General features: G+C 44.4%; 1 protein-coding gene across 2 annotated transcripts in view; it reads left to right on the top strand.

The window, feature by feature from the left end:
* The window catches only part of LOC125880936 (ankyrin repeat and fibronectin type-III domain-containing protein 1), a 166,744-nt gene extending 152,347 nt beyond the window's left edge, over positions 1-14,397 (top strand). For both annotated transcript variants that reach the window (XM_049563778.1, XM_049563777.1), the window contains 11 exons: positions 960-1,059; positions 2,864-2,996; positions 3,190-3,309; positions 3,403-3,618; positions 4,773-4,939; positions 6,702-6,852; positions 7,982-8,150; positions 8,294-8,460; positions 8,582-8,789; positions 9,243-9,964; positions 10,041-14,397. In XM_049563778.1, the coding sequence (XP_049419735.1) occupies positions 960-1,059; positions 2,864-2,996; positions 3,190-3,309; positions 3,403-3,618; positions 4,773-4,939; positions 6,702-6,852; positions 7,982-8,150; positions 8,294-8,460; positions 8,582-8,789; positions 9,243-9,964; positions 10,041-10,349 (2,462 nt within the window). In that variant the 3' untranslated portion in view covers positions 10,350-14,397. The remainder of the gene's footprint in view (positions 1-959; positions 1,060-2,863; positions 2,997-3,189; positions 3,310-3,402; positions 3,619-4,772; positions 4,940-6,701; positions 6,853-7,981; positions 8,151-8,293; positions 8,461-8,581; positions 8,790-9,242; positions 9,965-10,040) is intronic.
* Positions 14,398-18,779: the final 4,382 nt, after the last annotated feature.

Here is an 18,779-nt window from a genome sequence, read left to right as displayed (position 1 = left end):
ACTTGTCTGTCTTACTCAGTGTCAAACAGGGACCGAGGCCAGGAGGACTAGAGCCGAACAGACTCACGAGTAAAGAGAAATTTGGGGAGGTGAGAGGGGTCGAGGGGTGCTGTTTTTTCTTGTTGCTCCACCTCGACTCGTCCACCTGAAGAGAAAATTAGTTCTTTTCGGGTCCTGAATGGGGGGATTTATTGACTTTAAGTGGCCTGGGGCTGGAGTCAGATCACCTGGGGAGGGGAGGAGAGGGAATCTGTGAAGGGTTTGGGACTCAGGGTTTCTAATGAGTTGGGAGGTGCGTTATCTCACCAACAGGCGCCCACACAAACGCACACACATGCATATATACACACACCTCCCTCTCTCGCCTCCAACCCCCTCCAGGCCCACTAAAAATAAACATGTCCCCACAGACTTAACTGACCTCCCTGTCAGTGAGTGGCAAAGGGTTAAGACACATACAGACGCACACACACAAATTACTCCTTGGCTCCACTCGTATGGCTGTAGCTCAAGACATGCCATGCTCCAGCAGCTTTAGTATGTGCAGGTAAACACACACACACATACATATACACACAGTTAGTGTCCCTCTGGGAGCGGAGAGCTAGTGGTTCCCTCAAGGCCCATAGTCTGCTGATGGCAGCCAGCATGACTGTCAAATGGTGCCGCGCCACTGGAGCGCATGAAATGTCGAAAAACATTCCACTCCGACCGTGTTGTTGGACGTGTCAGGTTTGTTGTCAATTAGGTAACGGCCTGTCACTGGAAGAGATGTTTCTAGAGTTTGTCAGGACAGAGGTATTCATTGGTGTTAGCAAGAAAATCAGACAGCCAATCAGAGTCAGGCCACAGCTTCTGACAAGTGCCCTGACTTTAGACCATCGGAATATTTATTCAAATTATTTTGTTACTATTGAATTAACAGATGTCTTTTTCTTGTCTCTGTCTTATCCACACAGAACAGTGCAAAGCTCCGTCACAAGGGAGGAAGCACTCAGTATCCAAAAGCCTCCGCCACCTCTTCCAACCCACCAGCAAATTTGTTAAAAGCTTGAAAAGGTAAATGCTCATTTCGACCAACTTGAAGACTAAAAAACAGCAAATGCATCCAAAAACGATAAATACTGGGTGCAGGACAGAAGAACAAATACAAAAATAATTTGTGTTCATTGTTTCACATTGTTTAGCTCATATTTAACCTGTTTCCTGTTTTATTCTGTAGCTTCTCTCCTCATGTGTCATGTGTGGTTTTACTTCCTGTCTTTGTGCGTTTTCCGGCCTGTTTTCTGCCACACCTGTCTCGTTAGTCCTTCCCTGTTCCCTGAGTCCTCCCTTCACACCTGTTCTGTATCAGTCTTGTCTGCTCCAATCCCTGTTTCACTCCTTTTGCCCATGTCTTCCTTCTCCAGCTGTGTCTCGTCCTTGTGATTCTTCTGTGTGTATATACCTGTGTATTTTCCTTTGTCCTTGGTCAGTCTCTCCGCTCATGCCTGCTTACTTGTGCTTGCTCCTGCATCCATCCCCAGTCTTCATTTCTGTTCCTAGCTGTTTTATTTTAGTTTTGATTTTGTCTCTGCTCCTAGATGTTTTTTTGAGTTGCCTGCCTTTTTTGAAAATTGTGAATCAGCTACATTAAAGCTCGCTTTCTGTTGAACACTGCAAACCTGCCTATTGATCTGCTTTTGGGTCCACCTCCCCTGAACTGAATCGTAACAGTATACTACTGTCTGTGTAGTGATTTTCTTGGCAACAACTAGCTGTTGGGTCCAAAGGCCGTTGCACACTAAGTCTGTATTTGTTATGTTAAAAACTAGCCTGATCCCCCTATGTTGTATCAATCACCATTGCACACTGACTGACAGAGCCTTTAGAGCAGTGGTTCCCAAATGGTTCAGCCAAGGGGTCCAGATTTCTCCTTAGCCATTTGTCCAAGGTCCAAACAGTTCAATACATTCAGCATCATACTTGCATTTGGCCATGTCATAGAGCTAGATTGCTGTCTTTATCATGTAGCTGACCAGCAGGGAGCGGCACTTCAAAATAAAAGCTCTGTGCCGGAAATTCACTGTACTTCAAAATAAAGTGTGTTTTTTACAAACTTGACATGTTTGTGAGTCACTTGCGGTCCATTTAGAATGGACCTGGGACTCACTTTTGGATCAGGACCCACCAGTTGGGAACCACTGCTTTAGAGAGATGATTGATCAAGAAGCAGTGAAGAGAATGTGGTGTAACCTGCGGGACAGATATATATGCAACAAAAGAGGAACAGGGTGCACAGAATCATTCCATATCAAAGATAGCTTAATTTCAAAAGGTCAGATAGTAATATTAAGGTGGATGATGATGACGAGGAGAAAGATGAGGACCGCACACAGACAGAGAGGGTGACAATGTGCAGACAGAAAGTTCAGCCCCTTCAACTGCATTTCCAAACTCTAGATGTGGGCAGAGGGTGGCGATAGCCTAGGGAGGTAACTCCAGTGAAGAGAAGCAAGAGAGCAAAAGTGTCACTGTCTCGTATTGCGAGTTTCTGCAGCAAAAAGAACAATAAAATGCATCATTTCCAATGATAATTTCAAAAAAGGCATAAAAAAACTGACTTAAATATCACATCTCTAATGAAATGTAATCATTTTGATACTTTCTTACTTTGAGAACACACACACAACGAGGTGCAGACCGGTGTAAGCGTCAATGCAATCCCATCAAATTAAAACACCTTCAAACACCGAGGCAAGATAGCACAAAACGTCTGTTGTTGTGAGGAAGAGTTGTGTGAAGCTGTATCATTTTGATAGTCACCCACTCAGTGCTGTAGTCTTTCTACGGTAACGTATACTTTTTCCATGTTACTTTCCAGAGGTCTGTACCTGACAACCATACTCTACAGAGATGATAATGTGTTGGTGACTCCAGAGGACCAGATTCCTATTGTGGAGGTTGAAGACTCTTACTCCAGCTCCCTCATGCAGGACTTCCTCTGGTTTACCAAGGTACAGAGACAGACAGACAGACAGAGAGTAAAACAGAAAGCTAGAAAGAAGCATACAGCAACAAACTTTGATATATTTGTCAGACAGTCGATGCAAACCCATTCATACAATCATCATATAACTGACAAAAAACTACAGGAATTTATAAGATAATGCTAAACATTTGCATGTGTATATTCAATCCATGTTTCAGGTATCCTATCTATGGGAAGAGATTCCCTGGCTGCAGCAGTGTCTCAGCCCTTCCCAGTCGTCCTGTTCCTGCACACTGCAGACACGCCTCAAGATGCTGCAGGCTGTCTCCCTTCTACAGGTAGTACACATTGCCCTCAGTGTCACAAACTTTCAGGGCTATGGTGTAGGAAATTGTGGCGGTGCACTACACAAATCTGATGTCCTTCCTCAGGGTATGCTGGGAACCCAGGACCTTGGTCAGGTATATTATGAGCCAATCAAAGACAAGCATGGTAACGCGCTGCTGGTGCTCCTGAAGGACATGAACGCTTGTCCCAACCTGGACGGGGTTCACTGGACGCAGCTTTGCAAACTCCAACTCCAACGCAAGTCTATCTCTTCCCCCGAAGAGCCCACCGCCTTGGACATGCTTCTCATCACACTGCACGTGAGTCCCACAGGAATAGGCGGGCAGGGATTGGTTGTGAGTTCAGTTTTGGAAAATGGGTTATTTTTGCTTTTGTTTTGGAGACAGGCTGCTTCCACGGCAGTTAGGAATGGTACGAGGGTTTGTCAGCAGTGGTTGTGGTTTTTATCAGGCTCATTCTTCGAATTTTTTGTTAACTGGAGATTTAACAAAACGAAACGGCGTAGTGTAAGGCGTTTTGTCAATAACAAAATGCCTCCAAAAAAGTGGAAAACGTTTATCTATTGGTATCGCTCTAATGTCTTTCAACTCTCATTCACAGAAAACCAGCAAACACGAGGCTCCGTGGCTGAAACAATAGGACTGTAAATTGAAATGTGCTTCCAATTATGAGAGCTGCATGTGCAGACACTCTTTATTTAGACAAACATTAATCATCATGACTCTCTTCTTCCATTTGTCACCTCCTTTGTAAAGACAAATATTTAATCTGCTTGCCAACAGATTAATTAAAAACCAAATTTCAGGTCAAATCTTGGATCCATGCCAACCCAACATGAATGTTAATCATCTCAGTCACTCTGTTTTTAAAGGCTGCTTGTTCAGGCAGTGAATATTGGAAGGCTACATTTGAATTTCAGCATTGTGGACGTGATGATGATAATCTCACTAATTGTTGTTGTTTTGTGTTTTGTAACTAATGCTGTGTGGCTGTTTTGTTCACGGCGACCACAATCTGGAACTGAACCACAAGTTGATTTTGTCTATATAGCCCGGTAAACTTGATACTATTGTTGCAATGCTGTTTTGTCTCAAGTGTAAGTCGGTTTGGCCTTGTGGTTCCAAAACAATGGTGGAGACTCCCTTCGGCAAAACCACATTTCACTGAAATATTTGTTTTGTGGCCAGTTATGAACAAATTGTATGATGAAATACATAAAAATGTGCTGATGGGCTTTTTTGCCGTGCTGACTTCCACTCGAAACATGTTGGAAGGACTTGAGACTGAAGTCTCTGAGGGACTAACAGCAGCAAAACATGAAAACAACATCATTTAGATGAATGTGAGGTCGCTTAAAGAGACAAAATTAGAATCAGTGTCACCACACAATCAACCCTAGTCGACACTGTCATGCACACCTCTTACTTATCTCTCTCCACCTGCTGTTCCCCAGGAGAAGCTGGCATATCACAGACGGAGCAGGAAGATGTTATCTCCAGGTTTATACCTGGGCTACCTGAAGTTGTGTACATCAGTGGAGCAGATCAGAGCACTGGTGCCCCAGAAACTCCCCAATGTCCTCTGTCACACCAAAATTCGGGACAATAGCAACGTGTCCAGGTGGGGATCATGTACAACTTAAAGGGAAACTTTTCATGTGATTTGTAATATTTGCAGAATTGTCTGTGATCTTAATTCCATTGGAATCTGCCACATCAGTAATTTCATTCATTCATTCATTTTCTGTTGGGGGTCACTGGGGGGCTGGAGCCTATCCCAGCTGACATTGGACGTGAGGCGGGGTACACCCTGGACAGGTTTCCAGACTATCACAGGGCTGACACATAGAGACAGACAACCATTCATGCTCACATTCACACCTACGGACAATTTAGAGTCACCAATTAACCTGCATGTCTTTGCACTGTGGGAGGAAGCTGGAGTACACGGGGAGAACATGCAAACTCTGCACAGAGGGGCTCCCCCATCCCAGAACTTGAATCCCCCAACCCCAGGTTCAAACCAGGAATCCTCTTGCTGTGAGGAGACAATTCTAACCACTGCACCACCGTGCCGCAGTCTGTAATTTGTCAAGTAAAGATTCCACAGCAAATGACCTACCACATTTTGCCAAATACAGAGGTCGTGTGCTAATATTATTATGGTTTTTGGTTTCGCCTCTTTTCTACCTCTTCCCTTAGCAAGAATTACAAAGGCTGGGTTGGCCATTATAAATGAAAGTTTTGAGAGCATATTTGGTTCAAGGGGCATATCTCGCTACACAGTTTAGAGACCCGTTTGCAAAAAGAGTGAGGTCAAATCCATCAGAAGGGCGATATCTTGAATGAGATGGATAGTGTAACAATGTGTGGCAGAATCGGTTCTGTTTGTGTAACCCACATTTAAAAAGAAAAAACGGAGGTCAACAGTGTACATCATCGCTATTAGTGTTGTTTAGTGTTTCTGTGTTGTGTAGAGTGAAGTTGCGAATGACTGTGCACATAATATCTGGGGGATGTCAGTAATGTCAGTATGAGTAAAATATGGACTCGCTTATCCCATACAAATGCACCACAGGAAACACAGACATGGGGGTGGAATTTCTAAGTCACATGAGGTCTCCAGGTAATACTAGTCCTGTGCGAATAGGGCTGAAACAACTAATGGGAACAACAAGTTTTGAAACTGGTCCGGTATTGAGTGAGACGGCTACTGCCAGCAGCAAAATGGGTTGCAATGTAATCTCTGGGGCAATACCCCACCATCAATGTACGTCCACAAAAAGTGCTTGTTTTTGGCACTGACAGGCTCAGATTGTTATTATAAATATTTTTCTTTACCTTTGACCTGATCTGGTCAGTTTGTCATTGTATAACCAAGTCTCGCTCAAGGAGAAGTCTTGTTCTAAAGTCACAGGAATTGAGTTGTGGCAGGCATACAGTAACAAACAGACCACATTAAGTGAAAGGTAAAGAAAGACATTACTTTTCTTTGTCAGACGCTTATAAATAATAACAATCTGAGCCTGTCAGTGACAGAAACAAGCACTTTTAGTGGACGTACATTGACTACGTACGCACCATTGCCCCAAAGATTGCATTTTAATCTGTTTCACGGGTGGTGGCGGCAGCTGCCCTCTCGCTCAATACTGGACCAAGTTCAAAAACTGTTGTTCCCATCAGTCACTTAGACACAAAAACATGGCAAAATGGGGTCCAGGTTGAAAAGTGTATGTTGGTTCTTGATGAGTTTCTACCAGACGTCTGAATATACAGTAGAAGTCTCAGTGTACGAAACATTGACAATGATGCCTTCGACTTGGACCGATGCTCCCTTTATAGCATGCCTGTGAGTTTGTGTTGTGTTTGTGTGTCGGTTTCAGAGAGGAGTGGCAGTGGCTGCAGGCTCTCACCTCTCTGGAGGAGTCGTTGGAAATGGACCGCGAAGAACAGAGTGCTCCGCATCGCCTCTTACAGGACCTACGCAGCGCCATCAAGGACCTGATGGCACACATTAATGTCCCTGGCAATCAGGTCAGAGTCAGTCTGAAACAGTGTGTCTTTGTCCATCCTTCAGTGAGATTTACAACCATTTCTTTACCAAAAGCAAAAGCATTTTATGTTGACTGATTTTGACTGATATCATGGAACCAGTTGAAACTCCTCGAAAGATTTCCAGCCAAGTTCCAGAGGCAAGCAGTAGCAAGAGCTCAAAGCAAAATGATCCCAACGGGTATTGAGCCAGTTCTGGTTAGACCACTAATTCTACATGATTTCTGTAAAAGAACACGGTTTGAATTCCAGCACAATGGCAATCATTGTCCGTTTGACTTTAACCTTTTACCACCCACTGTTCCAACTGGCTCGACGACTGCACCATGAAAAGTCGAATATGAACATGACCATTAATATATGTATCGATAGATTAGACTGTCATCAGAATGTCAAACTGAAACCTTGTTTGTTTCCAGAGGGGACGGATGTTAAAAAAGGTTTAAAAACAACAATTATGACTTTAACAGTAAGATAGTTTTACTCTTGACCCGCTCCCCAAAAAAGACCAACACTGTATTAGTGATATGCAGTAACCCCTAATTACAGCAAACCAAGCAGTTGCAGTATTTCTTACTTCTCATTCCACTGTTGGAGTTGGAGCCTCTTGTTCAACTTTCAAAATACTTAAATGAGTGAAAAATTGACTTCATGGTGGCCTCGCGGTCCTGGTCTGTGATCCATACCCCCATAACTGTGACTTCCATGGTTTGAGTGCATCCAGGAACTCAGTCTTTACTTCTGTTTATCAAATAAGAGCTGAAATAACCATAAGAATAAGTGCATCTATTAAAGACAAGAAGGAGAGTTCAAGTAAGTGGTCTTGATTGTTGTAATTTTGGAACAAAAGAGCATTGCATGCATATTAATGGGATACTTCACCCACAAAATGACCATTTGTAAATGAATTAGTCTTGTCGTGTTGATTGATTGGGGAGCGCATGGCAGGACTAATTGATTTCCAAGTAGTCATTTTGTGGGTGAAGTATTCTAAGTGGACATGATGTCAGTATTCTGTCACTGCTTTAAGTTAGAGTTAGACTTCCTTACATACTGTAGGTTCCTTTGGTTTCAAAGCCCACTGACATCACCTGTCTTTGTGTGTCTATAGGTGCAGGACTTCCGTATCTACAGCCAGGAGGTGGTGGAATTTGGGGAGAAAGTGTCCTTCCTGCTCCTCCTGCCACCCTCAGATGAAGTGTGCACAGCTCCTGGTCAGAATAACCCATACTCCCCCCGCTCTGGCTTCCTCACCCTGCCCCTGCAGATCTTTGAGCTAGGTCAGTATATAAAGATTTTGGCAGAAATGGGAAATTTGACACCAACTGCCGTGTCCAAATTTACAGTATATGTTCTTGTATTTAATGGCACAGTGTTTTACATTTCCTTTTTTTTTTCTTGTTGGATTCCCTTTTCCCCACAGTCCACTTTAATGCTTATTGCCCCAGTTTCATTGGCCAGTACTGCAGAGTATCGGCTTTGCTGGAGCTGGAGTCCCTCATGTCCCAGCAGGCGCTGAGGGAGGCCTTCTCTGAGGCCGAGCTCCTTGCTGCTAAGAAGAAACACCAGCAAGTCCAGGAACACATGCAGGTAACACAGCTGGAACATACATTAAATGTCTGGATTGTATATACTGTTGAACTAGTATTTGCATGGTAGATGGATTCAGATGGATCCATTAATACAATATATCTTGTTGACTGTACGACAGCAAATGGAGGAGGTTTGGCGTGATGCGAGGTGGATCATGGATGCCTTACAGTATGCCCGCTACAAGCAGCCAACAGGAGGCATATCTATAAGCTGGATAATTGACTTCTCCAAGGAAACGTTGCCGGACAAGCCTCCCTCCACCTCCTCTCAGCCAGATTTCATGCCCTCCCCCATACCTTCACCAGAACCCTGCCGCAAACACTCAGGTCAGAATCAACTCTTAGAACAGAAACATGTCGGATACTGTGGCTATATACTGGATTTCATATGCCACAAAAATTACATAAAGGGATAGTTTGGATTTCCTGAAGTGGGAGGGACCTATCCATAGTCAGTGTATTACCTACAGAAGATGGCGATCAGCACACTCCAAATCAGTTTGGAGCTCCTACATGATATTGATTTTTTTAAATTGAATTTTGTAGCTGACCCCTCCATAGCAGTACATTGCTTAGCTTCTGTGTCTGTACTCCTGTCTGCTTCTCCAAACTGAGGGCATGCCGACTGACATCTAGTGTATGTACTACACTGACTCTGGATAAGTGCCTCATTCAACCCTACTTCAAAAGATCTGAACTATTCCTTTAACATGCAGGCGTTTGATAGTGTTTTGCTATAATTACACACCATCAATGAGTATTTTTTCTCACATTCTTCAGATTTTGCTGGACTGTCAGATGAGGAAGGCTCCTCTGAGGTCTTCCTCACCACTGACAGCGACTACGACTCCAGTCGTGCCCAGAGTCCTCGCGAGCTGGACCTCTTGCCCCCCTCACCCCTCTCATCTAATGCGCCACTGGAGCCTCGTAGTTTCCTGCGTAGTGACGGAAGCAGCTCGGGAGGGATGTGTCTCAATAGCGGTGGACGCGGAGGCGGGGCGCTAAGGGATTCCACACCAGATGTCCTCCAAGCCTCGGAACCGCAGCACGGGAGGGAAAGCGAGCGGTGCGGTGGAGGAGGTCGGTGTGGAGGGGATAGACGAAGGGGGGTCCCGGAGCTGTTTGACAGTGACTTCATCCTGCCCAGCAGGCAGATCGAGCTGTTGCACATTACAGAGAAAAGACAGGCCTTCTGTGTGAGAACCAGCAGCCTTGAGTTCCCCTCCGCCACCTCAGCCCACCAGCCTTACTCCTACCACACAACTTGCCTCTCGCCCTCCACCTCACCACAGCGGAGATGGCACAGACCCTCGTCGGTGGACCGCTGTTGCTCGGCGGAGCGCTGCCTACCGCATCTTCCACCAGCACGTACCTTATCAGAGGACAGCGGCACACAGAGACTATCCTCACCATCCCCTGCTGCCCTCAGGAAAGGCTGTCACGCCACACTCAGAGTGTACCCGCAGTATCGCACAGGCCTGCCAAAGGAGACCAGTGTTAAGGTACGTCTTGACATGTTGAAGCAATTCACCTTTAAACTGTTGTTGTGTTTGTGACACCTTTCCTCCTGTGTTTCAGCTTTGTGTAACACCAGGAACGTCGGCACGGGAGATGGTCCAGCTAGTTGTGCAAGAGATGAACGTTGTGTCGCGGCGCATGCTCAATGGCAGCGGAGGCGGTGGTGAACAGGAGCAGTGTGTGTACTACAGTCCTGAGCAGCTGAAGCACTTTGGCCTCGTGCTGGTGGTGGACAATAGAGAAAAGTGGCTTCAGGATGATTTCTGTCCCCTGGAGCTCCAAAACCCTTGGCTGAGGGGCAAACTGTGCGTTCGCATTAAGGAGTATTCACCACTAGCGCTCAAACACAGCCGGGCCACCACAGTGTGACGTTTCCAGGAGAGAGAACGAAATCAAGAAAACAATTCAGAGCTCATGCCATGTGCAGTGGAGTATCCTTGGAAAAATGTGTATGGAAATGAAGGAACTGTTACATTTGTACAAACAGGCTCCTAAACTCTACACTGTTTTCTCTCTCACTGTGGTGTTAGCGTCCACAACTGCAGCTACGACATGTCATATTTTCTGCTGTGTTCTTGTTATCTGAAAAGCTTCTGTTTCCATGAAATGTGTTCTCCCGTACGTAGGACCTTTCTTTTTTATGAACATCAGAGACCCTCGTATGGACACCAAATGAACAATAACAAAATGGAACAAAGAGAACACAGTTTTGTGCTGTCAGAAATCATTTGGGAAAAAGATTGTGATGCAGAGCAAGAGTAATGGAGCGTCAATTTGACTTCTGGCATGATTGACGCCGGCACATCGGGCCGTGCACATTGCCAAAACGACATGGCCGGCATCATCCTCCCCAGCCACACGCGGACACGGCTTTTCCTATGAACTCTCTCATTGTGTCATTCCCAAAGAGCTGTCGGCTGCAGCCGCCCGGCCCCATGTTCCCAGGATGTGGGCTCTGGAGCCGGCCCAGAGGGCAGGAAGGAAGAGAGGAGTACAGAGGGGGGCTGGCGTCTCCGCTTGGGGACGCAATCGGCCTGACGATTTGGCCCGTCAGCCTGTCACTCAACTGCTCTTGGCCACTGTGCTGTCTGGTAGCAAAGCAGCCAAGCAAGGGAGAGAGAGCTTGATAGAGAGTGAGAGCGAGAGAGGGCGAGGAGGAGGAGGAGGGTGGAAGCTGCATCTTTCACAACCTGGCACTGGCTCTCTGGTGCTCTTTTCCTCCCTTTTGCAGCAACACATTGTCTGTATAGTAGTCTCAGTCGTAGTGTAGCTAACAAATACTCATCTTGTGAGGAAACAAAATGAAACCAGCCAATTTGGATTTTCACAGCAGAGGAAACACAAGCAATACTTGACTCTTTGTTTCTCTGATAGTTGGGGAAAAGCATGTAAACTTTCCAGAATTGTGCCGAGTACATCTCAAGTACTGTAGTTCATGCTGTGCTAAAAATTAACCAGTTCAATGTTTTGTTGTGTTTGGTTCAGTGGTATTCCCAGATGGATCAGAAAACGGTGCCCGCCAGTCTAGAGCAGGGTCTCCCAAAGGGATTCCAGTGTGAGAAGGATGACTTGAGTTGTTAAGAGGCCCAGTGTTTGCCAGCAAAGTAACATATTGTATAAACCAGACTGTCTGAACTGCTTCAAAATAAGTTATATATGAAAGAATTTAACTATAACATGGATAAAATATATGTTTTAGCCCCAAACAAACCACTTTGACCTGCAATGTATGTGACAATTGGAGAATAGTAAAGGCAAAATGTCAAATATAAAATCTACACACTTGTAGCAAACCACCTCCGGCCAAAATATGACATTATGGCTGCAATCAAATCATCTTTATTGCTTAGGAAGTGACCCAGAGGTATCTAAGGGTCCTTTCACACCTGCTCTGTTTGGTTCCATTCAATCAAATTCAAATTGTTTGCCCCGTAAGTACGGTTCATTTGGGCAGGTGTGAACACAACAATCGCACTCAGGTTCCCACCAACACAACCGGACCGAGACCTTCTTAAAGAGGTGGTCTCGGTCCAGTTACAAATGACCTCTGGTGCGGTTTGTTTGTGGTGAGAATGTGTTCCGACCTCAATCCGAATCAACTGCAGTCACATTACACATTGTTTGGGTTAAACATGAGCATGTTACAGTCCTGGAGGATTATTAATGTGCACCTTGTGCGCTAGTGTGCATTCGGCGCAGTCTGATGCCTCGTTTTCAAACTGTATGGTTTGCCTAAAATGAACAATGACAGCAATATAGTCCACGATGACCAGCGCTAAAATCAACCTGCGTAGTTGTCCCTCCATTGTGACATTAGAAAGTGTCGGATTTATTTTGCAAGTGTACTCTTCTTCAACGTTTTGTTTACTTCCTGGATTTTTCCCACATGGAAATTCTGACCAGTCAAGAGCAGCTTCCTCGCGCAAGGCATTTGATCTGGTCCGCTTGTAAATGCTGCCTTGAGAACGCGAACCAACTCTAGGCAATTATGCAGCTTTGTAACAAAATTAGTCCCTGATTCAGACCAAAGCAAGACAACTCTAGGTCTGAAAGCACCCCAAGTGACACATTATGACACGTCCTTGATTACAATGGTTGGGCTCAAAACTGGTGGAAATGCGAACTTGTTTGCTAGATAGCACCATGGTCCCATGAATCCTGAGCAGAACCAGAGCGAATTTGGTGAAAAGGGGTTTCATTGTGGTCTATTAGATAACACTGTGGTTCGTCCACAGTAAACATGCTAGCACATTAGGGGTCTGTCCCAATACCCACACTTCCCCTAGAAATACCCACTTGCACTTGGTTATGCGCATTCACGTTTAGGCTAGTGGTGTCCCAAAACAGAATTGAGGTAGTGGAAGTGGTTTCCAGCACTTAAAACATGCCATAGATTCCAAGGGAGTGGAAGATGAAATTTCCCACCTGGCGAAGTCAGCAACTTCAGCAAGTTTTGGAAAACAATTTGTTACTGTACGATCAGAATGTAGGCTATACAAACAACAGATGGTTGGACTAGTGTAAACTCATCAGCAACTCAGTTGAACACAGCATCAAAATATTTAAACAAATCAACTTACGCGAACAAAATCGATCAGAACTAGAAGACATCGTAGGCGCCTTCTGTTGTCAGCATTTCTTCTCCGTTGATTCATCAGATGGAGAAGAATAAACATAGCACACGCCACAACACAAGCGCTGGAGCCAGCATTTTCAAACCTGAATGACTACCGGTATCTTGCGTCGCTACTACGCATGATGACGCATGAAGTGGTGTCCCATTTCTTAGGAAAAGATCTCTACCCTAATATTTCTCACTTCCCTCATCAAGGGTTATCTCGCAAATGAGGGCACTCAATACCAAGTGGAAGATTTAAGGGGTAGAAATAGGAATGGGCCTAGGTCAAGAGCAGTAGTGCTACAGTAGTTTGTCTACCCTGATGGGTTGTGGGACCCTTGCCTTACAAGTCGTAGCGTTCAGTAGAGAGTCTCTAATCTGTGGATTACCTCAATCACCATCACACTGATGCAGGTACTTTTGGGATGAACCACATTAATTCTAACTACACAACAAATAAGGCCTCTTAATAATCTAAACCATCCTTATGAGGTAATTTTTGGGAACCTATGCCAAAATTCAATTTCTCTGTTCACACAGTACAGTCTGTGAAACTCCACATATTGCTCCACATGTCAAACTGCAGGCTGTTGTGTTTTGTTTTTTTTCCCTATCAACTGTTTTTCAGCATATGATAACTACTTTTTCTGGCTGTAAAGCATCAGCACAAGCTCAGCAACGTCATACCGTTAAAATTACCTGCAGCATCTCCAAATGTAGCACCAGAAAGGTCCAAAAGAGTCAGGGGAGTCCGATGGGTAGCACTGTAGCATTCCAGGTTCACAGGATGTTGTGGAACCTGACGCAGGGGGGGAGTTAACGGTGGCGTCTCTCAAAGTGTTTACAGAGTTTAGTTTCCTTACACTTTCAAAGATGTGTTTACGTGTAACTACTGTATAAAGATGTCTTAAGATGTTATAAGTTGTAATTGGTTTCACTAATGGCTTGAACTGTTGTGTTAGCGCTTAGATGTCTTCTTTATACACGTTGTTAAAAGCCGTTTTTACGAGGGCCAACTGCAAAAACAAAAAAAATACAACAAAGAAACCGAACCATGTACATAGACGAACAAAGACCAGGGATTGAATGTACTGTATCTGCCCGAAATGTGAAAGTAGGTGAATGTGGGGCTGTCATCACTACTGAGGTCAAAGGTCAGTGAAGTTATAGGCAGGAGTATGTCTTAAGATTATGCTAAAGGGGGAAGAGGGTGGTTTTGAATTCCCTTTCCAGTCGAAAAATATAGTAAAGCCCCATGTTTACAAGGAGCTGTTGGCAGAACCATCAGGGGAAGTCATGAAGGAGACATCACGTCACTTTTTTAAAATCTATTTTTATTGAACAATAAATGAATATTACAAAATAAAAGCCTCGGTTGTTTATGAGGGTTTCTTCTCTTTTAAGGGATCGCAGCACACGAGTGGAGGAAGTCTCTAACCATCATGTGAGTCCAACTGAGAAAAAAACGTCATACTGACCTTTTTACACTTCCTGTTTGAGAGATAGAGTAATTTACACATCAACTGCCCAATACTGTCTTCATTCGAGAGCTGAAATTCCACTATGATGCCATGATATGTTTTGGCTCACCTCATCAGCCATAAGAGGCATAACAAGCTTATATTTCACGTGTGTGCAGATCAGATTTTCTGTGGGGCTTATTCTTTTAGTTTGGAGTTTCATCCACATGTATGATGCACTCCCAAGAGCTGCTCCTTCATCTGATATGAATGAGAGTCAATGACAAATACAGGGCACTTGTTCCTACAGATGCTATATTGCAATGACCTCATCAGCGTTTGCCACCCGGCTGATGAAAACTGAATGGTGGGCAGCTGCAGACAGAATCTCACAGTGTAAGTAGTGGGCATGGCCACATGAAGCCTGCAGCATGCACTCGCCAGGGATGAACAATGATGTTACTATTGCCTCTGTTGATCTAGTGTGTTTTTTGTAACAGGTTTGAATAGAGTTTAGGCTTAGCATTAGGAAAATACTTGACATAATGACATCCCCCTCCACCAGTTTCAGGGTGATGTGCATTACATCAGCTTTAGGATCTCAATGCGGCACTGTAAAGATGAGCATGTTTGTGCAACTACACTAAAATAAGATCTAAATGCCTCTTTTTTAGTGGAGAAACTCAGTGCTGTTCTCTCGTGAATTATAAGCTGTAAGCATTACTGTTTATCCATGGTTGAATTAACAGAGCAATTAAGAGGCACGCTATTACTGTCCCTTTCTGCTTGACGAGAACGAAAATGGCCATTCTGCTGCACTAATAGAAGAACCAGAAACTAAACATCAAACCCTGCTACATGCATATTTGCAAATTGGTTTTGGCCCATTATCAGTTGAATTAAATATTTTTGTAAGAACAAACCCTTACATTAACCTCTAAGGCCTCCATCCACATTGACAGAACACTTTATTTTGAAAGTTTCATCTCTAACCGAACCCAGCAGGAGTGTGACTGTGTCCAGAAGTGACCTGTGACCACATCCTGCAGTGATGTCACAGTGTCCGGGAGTGCACCTGTATGTCACTGTAGCAGAGTGAGATATTGAACCCAATGTTAGCATTCTTTTACATCAAGAGCTTCCCAAGCGGAGTCCTGCACTGGTCCAGTGCAAACCCGCACCCACAAAGCTCAGTACGGGAAACAAATAGATACCTGTAATTGGACAATCCTAATCCCCACCCCCTTTAGTTACTGTTGCTAAGTCGCAAGCTTGACAAAAATAAACATGGAGATGCCGGTTTTGCGTAGTTCGCTGCTGCTGTGTTTTTTATAAAATTTAATGAGTCTGTGGAGATTGTAAGGCCTTGTTTACACAGATACCGATACAAATAAAAACAGATTTTTATTTATCCCGTATAAATTTATTTTGGGGTTTACACGATCAGTTGTGAAAACGCAAAAACGGCAGCTTTTTGCTGCAATTAGCACGCCAGGCCAGTAGGTGGTGATACGCCATGTGTCAAACACCATAGAAGAACGTTCTGCGCATACACAGTGATTTGTTTTCCTCTTGGAGCTAGTGATACAAAAAATGATAAAGTACATTCTAACCTTATGTAGCATAGTTAGCTGCTATGCACTTACTAATATTTGCCACACCAGATGTCTTTTTTTGCCGATGTAGCGGTGATGTTGATGCAGCAATGCTAAGTTCATTTGTAAGCTCATAAGTAGCCCCAAAAGTGCTAACAAAACGTAAACAACCCAGCATATATCCGCTATTGTCATTGTGGTTCCTGGGCGCCTAATGGGCATGCGCGAACTGGGTTGCAACGTCATCGTTTTCCAAAATCTCCGTCTATCCTGTTTACACGTCTCCACAGAAATGGATATTTTTAAAAACTTTCACATTGGAAGCCGTTTTTGTGCCAGTTCCGTGTAAATGATAGGTGCAAACGCAAAGATAAATACCCGTTTTCAGAAATATACGGAACCGTATGAACAGGTCCTAAGAGTTCCCCAGCCACATCTTTTTTACCATCTTCAAGATATGGTTTTCTTTTCAACACAGAGACGCCTAGCACATAGCTTATCTAAGTATAAAAGGAAAGCTGAAAGTTCACCGAGGTTCAAAAATGTTCCAAAAATGGGCGGGACTTAGAAAGGGCTAATTATCTCCAAGTCAAGTCCAGACACAGCAAACCTTCTCGCTGGTGCTTCCTAAATGGACAGACTGATATCCCTGAAGCTTAACTGACTCGGTGTTATCTTGTGATGATTAAGTATTCCCTTAATTTTTTTGAGCAGCCATCTAGCAGGTACTCAACCAGGACTCTATTGCTAGGTGTATTGTCCTTACTGTTGGCATTAATACATTTCAGAAAGTATTGAGAACATGTCTAAACAAGTACCACTTTAAGACATTTCTGGTATTTTCAGTAGGTCTGCTTAACTTTAAAATTAAATGTTAAAAAACAAGCACTTTATAAATACAACAGTCATGTGATTCATGTCACAGCGTGCTTACTTACATATTTAAGCAATATTTTATTAAATTAAAAGTAATGGAACCAAGAAACCTTTGCGTTTTTGCATATGCATTAATGAAAGATTTATATTGCACAGCTCTGATGTTTAGATGTTTAGTCGAGTCGTGATCCCAGGGTTGAATCCTGGCAGGCCAGGTTGCTTTCAGCAGGCTCATATCACAGCGCTGCCTCGCTAGCGCCATGTGTTTTTTCAGCCCTTGAGCAAATAAAATGCTGCATGCTTCCCTGTCAACAGATCCTACAAACACTAATATGCAGATGGACACACAAACACACATCGGTGCACACGGGCGGAGCGCACTCAGGAATCTTGATATTTAGATGTGCAAACGCACATGTATACCACACAGAGGATTTACACTTTTGTACTACATCAAGACAAAGTCGCACACACTTTCCCAAGCAGCTTATCACACACAAATCATGCCACGGTGCATCCTTGCCAACACACTGCGCCTTTAAGAGCAGCCCTTTACCGTTTATTGACAGTAACTTAAGAATTGTACTGGAATTCTGACACCTCCTAATTTTAAACCTTCTGACTCCAGGAGGACCCGAGCTAAATATAAACCCTGGCATATATCTGAATACCTACAAAGAAAACATTCCCAAAACACCCTGAATAGTGGCCATTCATGCTCATAAAAGAGATTCAAAGTGGAGTGTGCAGGCGCAGCGGCTCGTGACTCATCAAAATATGTGCAGCGACAAAGTCAAGTTGTGCATCTTGGAGGATCATCTGATTTTGTCAGCACCTCCTTCTGGCAGTGAGGCAGGATTCAGAGGCTGTTAAGCTTACGTACTGGAACAGGAAAACTCTAAACTGCTGGTTGCACATGAGCCTGTGCTCCACTTTGTTTCCCGGAGCTCCCTACCTCCATGAGCTTCAACTTGACCCTTGGTGAGGTTGTTTAGGATTATGGGCCAGAGGGTGGGTCCACACCTTGGCCAGATAACCTCACAAACACACACATATACATACATTGTAGCTCATTTTACACGCATCATAAATGGGCACGCTCACCCAACATGTGCAGCTTTCCTGTATAGATGGATGCCTAAACATGTGACCCTGGATGCAGACATGTTTTCAAGGAATTTGACAATGCACTGTTCAACCAAACATCAGCAGCAACAGCTTTGACAGCTCTCTACTGACGCCGCAGTGACATCCCTCTCCTCTTCTACTCTGCACCGACCCATCACCTGTTTCCCTCCCTTTCCCCAGCCCCTCACATCCCACCGCCCCACCCTTCCTACCACCAGCCGATTTCAGCCTGGCACTTACTGGCGGATTAGCAGTGGCGTACATGTATGTGGACGCTGGCATGTGTGTGTTTCTGTATATGTGTGTGTGTGCAGTGGGTGGGAAAAGTGAAGCCTGCCACTACTGCATCACTCATTTCTCTCTCTCCCTCTCTCTTTCCCTCCCTCCCCAGGGCCCATAAACCTTTAAAGCACCTATAAAACACTTGGCGAGGCCTTTTTGAAGTTTTTATGAAGATCTGGCTTTATTGTTCCCAAGAGATGAGCCCCGCTCCGCTGGCGCCTCGGAGCTTTCTGGAAGTGCCAGTGAATTCAAGGGGGGGGGCTGGGTGGTAGCAGAGGAGGGAGTCCCAGGGAAAGAAGGGCTGGGAATGGGGGTGGGCACTGTGGAGCCTGTGTTTTTA

Source organism: Epinephelus fuscoguttatus, linkage group LG20 (assembly GCF_011397635.1).
Source record: "Epinephelus fuscoguttatus linkage group LG20, E.fuscoguttatus.final_Chr_v1".
In the NCBI taxonomy this organism is placed as follows: Eukaryota; Metazoa; Chordata; class Actinopteri; order Perciformes; family Serranidae; genus Epinephelus; species Epinephelus fuscoguttatus.
The sequence above is the reverse complement of the archived record's forward strand: the minus strand, read 5'-3'. Positions and strand labels throughout refer to the sequence as shown.